Source organism: Sander lucioperca, chromosome 21 (assembly GCF_008315115.2).
Source record: "Sander lucioperca isolate FBNREF2018 chromosome 21, SLUC_FBN_1.2, whole genome shotgun sequence".
Lineage (NCBI taxonomy): Eukaryota > Metazoa > Chordata > Actinopteri > Perciformes > Percidae > Sander > Sander lucioperca.
The window spans coordinates 8,828,451-8,837,483 of record NC_050193.1 but is presented as its reverse complement, the minus strand read 5'-3'; the positions used below and the strand labels follow the sequence as shown (position 1 = coordinate 8,837,483).

The 9,033-nt window shown below is 40.7% G+C and overlaps 1 protein-coding gene across 1 annotated transcript; it reads right to left on the bottom strand.

Moving 5' to 3' along the window:
• Positions 1-3,920: 3,920 nt before the first annotated feature.
• On the bottom strand, positions 3,921-7,827 carry LOC116059343 (transcription factor Sox-9-A-like). The gene is made up of 3 exons (XM_031312361.2): positions 7,102-7,827; positions 6,479-6,726; positions 3,921-6,152 (listed from the first exon to the last, which is right to left on the bottom strand). Exons 1-3 carry the CDS (start codon positions 7,527-7,529, stop codon positions 5,389-5,391), a joined length of 1,440 nt encoding a protein of 479 aa, XP_031168221.1. The 5' UTR covers positions 7,530-7,827; the 3' UTR covers positions 3,921-5,388.
• Between the last annotated feature and the right edge of the window lie 1,206 nt (positions 7,828-9,033).

The following is a 9,033-nucleotide window of genomic DNA, read 5'->3' as shown; positions in this document are numbered from 1 at the left end:
GCAAAGAGTAGTTTTTCAGCTGAGGGTGTAGCTTCCATGGAAACGGCCTTGTGGTCTAGCTTGTCTAGCTTGTCTTTCTCAGTGATTTAGCAGGGGTTTCCTCCACTGGATGTTTCTTATTGGTTTAAGAAAGGATTTTATGGACTGGACAATTTAAAAGCAACTATGTGGGTGTCAATTCACACTGTCCCTGTGGGTAATCTAAACAGAGGAATGATTACCAGTAGCACAAATAAACACATAACAATAAACTGGTCATAAGATATATAACATTAACTCTGAAATATGAACATATATCTGAAGACAATTTAATATTCCTTTTTGCCTTGATTAGACCACTTTAGAATCACTTTTCCTTGAAATACTGTAACAAGGAGGCAACACATACACACCAGTCAGTCCGTCAGTGTAGAGTAAGCTTGCAATATGTCACAGTGCTGTTTGACTTTTCATTTTATTTTGTCTCATTTTACTTTGTTGTGTATTTTATTGTTGTCCAGTCTCCGCAGGATTCACCAGATTTCTTTTTTCCCCTTATTCTTTTCTTTTCCTCATCCTTTTGCCTTTATAAAGACCACCCATAGGGTTCGGAGGGGGACAGACGTCTCTGTGGAATAATAATGGGGTCGTCCTGGGAAAATTGCCCATGGAAAAGGCCTGTCTGAAAAAAAAAGAAAAGAAAAATGTGGTCTTGTTTCCGATGCTTCTCGGAAACATTCATCAGAGCACTCCTGCTGTTCGGAGGGCAGCAGTCCCAATCGTAGCACCGATCCACTTAGTGGCTGGGACACTCTGCCACTGCCCAGACTTTCTGAGTCAAGATCAGGAGGCAGGGGCAAACAGTTCAGAAAAGATGATCTTTATTTGCCTTGCCCTGTTTTATTTTTAACACAGATTTACAGGAATGGCTAATAGTGTGCATTTCCTAAAGCCTGAATATCGGATGTTGCACAGTTGCTTTAAAATCTCTAGTTAATTTCAAAGTTACATTTCTAGTAGTTGCTGTAATCAATATAATTTCTCTTGGCAAGTCGCTGTATAGGACATATTACATTTGTCATTATGTTTGGGCTGCTACATTGGCAACGCTGTCTGTGTCCGCCGAAAAGCCAAGCATATGAGTCACCAGGATCCTGATGTCATTTTACTAATTGGGTGACACACATAACACACTATTCTGATGAAACATGATGAAAATGGCTATCACTGCTCCATGTTTTTTTTTTTTACTTACTTTTTTACAGCTACTCTAACTATATTTCACACACAACAAAAATTGTCTTCTCTGACTAAAAAAAAACAAACTAAAAACTTCTATCCCATCCACACATGTTCTGTCATTCCTTTTAAGGAAAGTAAATGTATAAACACACTCATCTTCTGTTTAAATTTACAAGTAAAACAAAGATACTTGTTTATTTTTTTATTGAAGGGACCATACAGGAGTTATTATTCATGAAAAAAAAACATATTTTTTCCCAAAAAATGATTATATGCTTACCTGATTTCCTGAACTCGTAATTGGTTTTTGAAAAGCTGGACTTGCAGATGTAAACTTTTCACATTTTCCCATGCACGCACGCCAACAACCTGAGAATGAAACAATTGAGCACAATGTTCTGGTCATTCTCTGAAGCTGGAGGAACATGGACCCTTGTTTGATGAACAGAAATTTTGGCTCCAGTTTATCTCTCAAGCAACATCTTCCATCAGGAGCCAATCATGTCCTGAATACTGTGTTACTCAGAAAACATCAGGACAGGATGACCATTGCCAATGGTTTGAGTCAGGCAAGATTTATTTTACATTAAGAACTCCTCCTAACAACTGTAATATCAATGTTTGTGCTGAATGTGCTCCATAATTCTCTTCAAATCGTTTTTCTGACAGTCTGTGGCGTTTTCTTTTTGGACTCATATTTTGAAGTCTTCTAAAAAAATAGAGAGAGATAATAAGAGACTCAGCATCCTAATATCATTTCAGTCTCAGTCATTTCAGTCATTAAGACAATTCTTTGGTTTGGATTTGGAAGACAAAGAAAGTGGCTTAGTAAAGTTCCTTTCCTTGTGATCCCCCTGCTCTACTTTTCTGCTCTCCCCAAGCCATCACTAACTGGCCTCCCTTTGCCCTGTTAGGCCCTGAGGCCCTGCTGCCCTGCTGCCTCGCTCCAGGTCTGAGCCACTGTGAGCCAGTGATGGATGTGCCTCAGGGGGGCTCTCTGTGGGAGGTGGGCTCAGGGCTTCACACACTCTTTCTGCTGATCACTGTCAGCCCTCATATTTAACCAGAGACAGCAGAGTCAAGCCTGCAGTAGGTCTTGCATATTGATATTTTATTTTTCTATTTTTTGCAAGTTTATATAACACAATACTGTTTCAATCAGCAGCAGCCGTTTGAAGTAAAGTCACAGAAGAAGAAGAAGAAGAAGAAGAAGAAGAAGAAGACGGAGCAGATATAACAAAAGACATAGTAGCATAATAAACAACTTCAGACATGTTATTGTTTTAACTGCAAATTAGTGATAGTGCCAGGATTTAAAACCAGCTGCCATCATCAGTCAGTGAATTCCATGCGGTATTGTGTGTTAAAATAATGTAATTTCCCTTACAGCTGAACCCTCATTACCACAGTTGAGTTACAGTTTCCCACGTTCAATAAAGCCAAAAGCATGTGAGTGAACTACAATATGGCATAACAGCATTACATTTAAGCATTTTGAAACCCTAGAAATTCATTAAAAATGTTTTAAACTCAAACCTACAAAACATGTTTAACAGTTATTTGAAATGTATATTTGCACTCATTGTCGCTCACATTCTATGCTAACTAGACAATTAACATCAGCTATTAAATAAATTAGTATGATAAACAACTTCTTAAGGATTATTTCTTCTAAACTCTTCACAGGTTGGTGCAACACATGCTGTAAAAAAATAAAGTCTGCTTCCCTTTTTCAGTGCAACTCATCAAGAAATTTTGAGAGGAAGTCACACACAGAGTGGTGCCAGTGAATACTAAAATATAAGGCCATGACATGGTTTATGATTCTATTTGGTTCATCAAAACAGTGTTTAATTGCAAGTTATCTCATATTTTTGCTAAGTAGGTAAACCTTGACAATGTTTTGGACATAATACTATAATTATCTCTCCGTTTTAATTGTGTTGCAAGAATAGAATAGAAAAATAGTAGAATAGAGTGTAATCTATTGTACAATGAGTTGGAGGAACTTAAAAAAAACTGTCCAGTCATCACGGTGAGATGAGGTGCAGCGGTGGGTGGCAGAGAAAGGTTCAGCCGAGTTGATGTGAGGAAAGAGACGTCATCTGTGAATGTGCCTCAAATTTCAACACAAAGCTGTAGTACCTGATTGTGTTTACACTGTCACTGATTTATTAAGGTCAGCTCTATTTCTATATTACTTGGCAAGTAATGAATAAACAATATTCAATGTCTAGTTTGTTTCTTTAAGCTGTGGTGTATACAGGCAGGGGGGAGGGGTGTGGACATACGTCTTCTCAATAGGCCGTGGTAATAATGGACCTGTGACCTCATGGTCTGAGAAGCCAGAAGCAAAACCAGTGTTCCCAGTACCACAACTTGTTTTTTTTCACTTCACATTGGTCTAATGATGAATTTATCAAACTGCTGTAGTGTGTAGCCGACAAGCTGCCTCTGATTAATGTGACTTACCTGTGTCATATTAAAACAATTTTCTTGATTTCCTCCATTTCCTGAGCATGAGTTGGATGAAGACTGTTCCAAAGTGATTCATAACAATTGAACTAGTATTCTGCCAGCAGAGGGTACCTTATCATAACTGGTACTAATAAACCTCATTGATCATTGCTTAACAAATACTACCACACAGATAATACTGTGTGCAACATGCTTATAATTAATGGCACAAGGCAATCACATATTTCTCAGTGTTTTGTTTTTATTGCAAACAACATAATACAAAAAGATAAGCTTTTAAGACAATGCCATGTTTACCTACGGAAACTGCATTAAGGAGATGATGAGATGAGAACTAATGATATAGAATATAAAATGAGGAACACAAAGTAGGCTATCCTGTTGATTCCAACAAATTCTTTACAAAAACAGCCTTGGCTTCCATATTCATTAAATCATTTGTTAGAAAGAAAAAAAAGAGAAAACTTCCAGTTTTTCTTTTTTTAGAGAAAGACTCATTGTGTACAGTAAGTAATCTGTACATAACTAAAGTTTTATACGGAAACATTTACAATGATAAATAAACAAATTTGTACCACATATGACAGCAAACTATTCCACCATCTTAGTTAGCTGCTGCTGAATTAAAAAGGTAATTCCAAATAGTTATTTTCAAATAAAATTAATGCTAAAGAATAAATTAAGAAAAAGGTTAGGAAAAAGGACGGGGCTGTAGGAATGATAGAAGCACGGCCAGACTCAGGCCTGCTGGCTGCTGAGGAGAATCAGGTCAGAGGTCACTTCCTGCATCTCCTCCAGCAGGAAGTCAGAACTATGCTGTGGTTTTGACACTGCAATGCCAGTGGAAGGAGCCTCTCCACTGTGGCTACAGAGGCACCAATGGTATCAAGGCAGTACCCAGATAAAAGCAAGCATTGCTCAGTTACATCTAGCAACACGGTAAGGCCCCTAGTAGAATTACATGACACCTGCTATTGCGTTTCCAGCACAATCATTTGAGCTAAAGCAAACAACAAGAAGTAGAAGTAGAATAGAATATTTGACTAATTCACTGATGACACGGTCATATCATGGCCAAAAATTCAAATCTATTTTGAACCTGCATTGCTCAATTCTTGCATCTCATGGGAATTACAATAAAATATGTACAGTACAAAAGTTCAAAGCAGAATGTAGGATGCAGGTATTATAAGACGGCAGTGTCAGACATTTCTTACTTCTGTATAAAAATACATTAGTGAGAAGTAAGGCCACTGAGGGTGTTTTTACCCGGCATTCCAGCTCCTTTAAATGTGTTAAACCTTCAAATTGTGATGATGAGGATGCTGATGACACTGATTATGATGATGATGATAATGATGATGATGATGATGATGATGATGATGATGATGACAAGAGCAGAACACATACACAGTACATACTAAAATATTTATAACCAGTATGTCCTCACAGAGGATTAAACTTTTTTTAAACATTATATCTAAAAAAATATAATCACAATTCCAACCAATACAAAAGGCACTGTTGTGAGCCAATCCAAAGATATATTTTCAGTACTATAAAAAAGTCCTTGTCATGTTTTTCTGTTGGCAATGAAAGGTGTGTGGCATGGTGGCACAAAGGGCACCAGGCAGAAAGAAGTCTATGCATGGGATGGGTGTTGTAGAGTCAGTGCTGTGGGCCGTCTCCTCATGGCCTGGAGAGCTGTGTGTAAATGGGCTGCTGCTCCCAATGCTGCGGACTGTGGGTCTGGGGAACAGAGGGCACCCCGGTGGTGTCAGCGATTGGGGTGTACATCGGCCTCTGGCTGGGGCTCATGTAGCTGAAGGTGGAGTACAGGCCGGAGCTTTGGCCAGCTGCGTGGCTGTAGTAGGAGTTGGCACCACCTTGGTGGTCTGAATAGTCATACTGTGCTCTTGTGATGGAGGGGTAAGAGGAGGTGCTGTAGTGCTGCAGGTTGAAGGACCCATAGGTGACGTGCTGTGGGGAGCCCTGCTGCTCACTGTAGTGGCTGGGACTCAGCTGCTCTGTCTTGATTTGGGTGGTTCTCTGCTGACCCTGCTGGCCTTGCTCTCCTCCTCCACCCAGGGTTGTCAGAGAGTGCTGCTGCTGCTGCTGCTTGGACATCCAGGCGTGGGCCCCCACATTGGCCACCTGGCTGACTGAGGAGCTGCTGATGCCGTAGCCACTGGTGTAGCCAGCCTGGGCTGCTCCGGTCACCCCAGCATGGCTGTGAGGTGGCAGGTACTGATCAAACTCATCAACATCAAAGCTCCCCATGTTGGAGATGACCTCGCTGCTCAGCTCGCCAATGTCCACAGCTCCAAAGTCGATGTTGAGCTGGCGACTGGTGCCCTCCTGCATGGGGCGCCCCTCACGCTTCAGATCAGCTTTGCTAGAGTGGAGGTCTGTCTTGGGGGTGGTTGGGGGTGTTGGTGGGCCCTGGGACTGACCTGGGTAGAGGAAAGGCAGAGTTAGCCTCACAGTTAAAATCAAATGTATCTGCATGAAGGACTGGTGATGAGGTGAAATAGCAGTGCAAATGTAAATGCTTCAGGAGGGGGAGTTTGTTGGCACTATAGTGACAGGTGTATCTGCGTGATGGCTTGTAAAACCCACTAATCGTTAATCGTTAACAGGTGTCTGTTCAAGGCCCTAGAGGCTTCTAATTGATTTCTACAGTCAGTGCCACAATGAGTCACGTTTGGAAAAAAAATCTAGAAAAATGCATTTATTTTTCTATATTTTTTTAATTTCATGTCTGGATTTATTTTCTTACCTGAGTGCTCTCCTGGAGAATGCACCTCGCCCAAACTAGACGCTGGAGAATCGGCCTGCTGCAGCGCCTTGAAGATCGCATTTGGAGAGATGTGGGTTTGCTCGCCGTCCTCGGGGTCGTTTTGCCCGTTCTTGACAGATTTTCTCCGCCTTGGCTGATATTTGTAGTCGGGGTGGTCCTTTTTATGCTGCACTCTCAAACGCTCAGCTTCTTCCACAAACGGGCGCTTCTCTACTTCGTTGAGCAATCTGAAAATACCACAGATAATTATACATTCACATTAAAACGCATTCAATTAACAACAAGCATGACACGGCTGATTACTTACTGCAGATATGTAATTTATTGAATTATTGCATTCATTATTTTATAACCAACAATTAACTAGAAACAGCTAAACAAAGTCTGCTTATATCACCTCTTCTGTGCATGCACTCGGACATAATACAAAATCACAATGAAAAAAAAATCAGTAGGCTAATAGAGATAAATGCAATTAATAATACAAATGAAATGCATTAGTCAAATACATTCCCACACTGTAGATCTCTACGTGAAACAGCAGCGACAACGGCTCGTAAAAACGCACTGCAATAGTGATTGAGCTTGCAAAGCAAACCTACCTCCAAAGTTTTCCCAGGGTTTTGCTGAGTTCCGCGTTGTGCAGATGCGGGTATTGATCGGCCAGCTTCCTCCGTGCAGCTTGAGCCCAGACCATGAATGCGTTCATGGGTCTTTTGACGTGAGGTTTATTTTTACTTGAGCCGTTAACGCGCACCGGCATGGGCACCAGCGTCCAGTCGTAACCCTTCAACACCTGGGACACCGCATCTCTGATACACACGGGGAACTTTTCTTCTTCGCCTTCCTTCTTGTAGTCTGGACCCAAGAGGAGGTGGTTGTCGGACGGCCGGGTGTTCTCGGTGTCCGAACCGGACCCGGACGGGCACGGCGAGCCTGCGGAGTCCTCAGACATGCTGGGACTGGGAGCGTCAGAGTGACACTTCTCCTGTTCTTCTGTCATCTTTAGGTAAGCGTCAAGGAGATTCATGCGAAAAAATTAAAGAACAGCTTCTCGCAGTAAAAAAAAGGAGAAATCCTTCTTTCTAAATCCAAGCGCTGTGCCCAAAGATTGAGGGCGCACAGCTTGCCCGGCAAACTTGAATCCTTTTAAGTAAAAAATGTCAAAAATAAAAGTGTGTGAAGCTCCTTCGACTTTTCACAATTTCGCGGATAAAAAGGCAAATTGCAAGTGATCGCGTTCTGATGCTCAACTTTGCAACTGTGACTTTAAAGAGAAATCGCAATGAGCTATATACTCTTGGAGGATTGCTGAAGAGTCTGGAGACACATGGGGGGGGGATGCCTGGATTTATGTTTGACGGCAAGGAAATGATTGGGCGAAACTTTTGGTAGGCGGAGACGAAATATGACTCTGCTCTGAAGAACTCTTGCAGTCAACAACAGCGAAAACCCAGCGCGAGTAAAAAAGGTGTTTTCCCCCTTATAATCTTTGGTTTCATTTCAAATTAAGGTATAACTTAAAGTTTAATAAGTTAATACTTAAAAGATAAATAGTACATCCTCTGAGAAAGAAAATGGAAGAAGGGCTATACAAAACTACAAAATGTTTCAATAATGTGACGCATTTTAATATTCTATCAAGGGAAATAAAAAAATAGGCTATACCATTCTAGGCTTTTTTATTTAATTACAGACACAAAATCCGTATCATCAACATTACACTATTTAGGTATAATCATCATAAGTGCAGAATAAATAACATTCAAGTTGCAGTCTATAGTTCTTTATTATAGCCTACTTTTTTATACAGCCTACTTTATTTCTTTTATTTTAATTTCGCATCAATTACAGGCTCATTTGCATACAACTTGTCCCCAGATTGGCAGACCCCTTGCTTTGCCAACTAAAAGTCTAAAAATCTTTGTGTTTAAGTTTCTTCTCCGATGGCAATAGTCAGCTGTTTGGATGAGATATTTATGGCATACACTGGCTGATTGATTTATAAATAAGAGCAGTTCTCACTTGTAAACTGCTGACGTTTTTAATCGTATATTTTATAACTCTGGTTTCAGTCTGAATAAATGCGGGCAGTTGTGTTGTAGTTGCACAGACCGTTTGCTGAGCCGCATCCCTCAGTCGTCTCAGCTCTGCACAGTGACCACATGGACCAATAGGGGGAGACAGAGGTCCAGAAACTTGAGAGGAAGCCTCGCAACTGTGTGCAGGGGCTGCAATGATTAAGACAAATTAAGAGGGTTATCCAAAACATATTTCAAAATGTAGGTTCCCTACATTTATATTTTAGGCCTTCCTCTTTGTGGCAGACAATTTATTGGTAATAGACCAGATTACAAAACAAAACATGTCTCATTAAAAATGCTTCTTATCCCAAAGAATCAACAAGGGACATTTATCTCCTTTTCATCCATGATGTCATTACATAAACAGGGTGTTTTGCGTGTGTGTGTGTGTGTGTGTGTGTGTGTGTGTGTGTGTGTGTGTGTGTGTGTGTGTGTGTGTGTGTGTTTTAT

Bases quoted from the DNA above. Each gene is read 5' to 3' on its own strand.
- LOC116059343 (XM_031312361.2), bottom strand. From the start codon at position 7,529: ATGAATCTCCTTGACGCTTACCTAAAGATGACAGAAGAACAGGAGAAG. The intron at 6,727-7,101 runs GTAGGTTTGCTT...TGGTATTTTCAG, and splicing joins ACCCTGGGAAAACTTTGGAG to ATTGCTCAACGAAGTAGAGA. The intron at 6,153-6,478 runs GTAAGAAAATAA...TCCTCTACCCAG, and splicing joins TTCTCCAGGAGAGCACTCAG to GTCAGTCCCAGGGCCCACCA.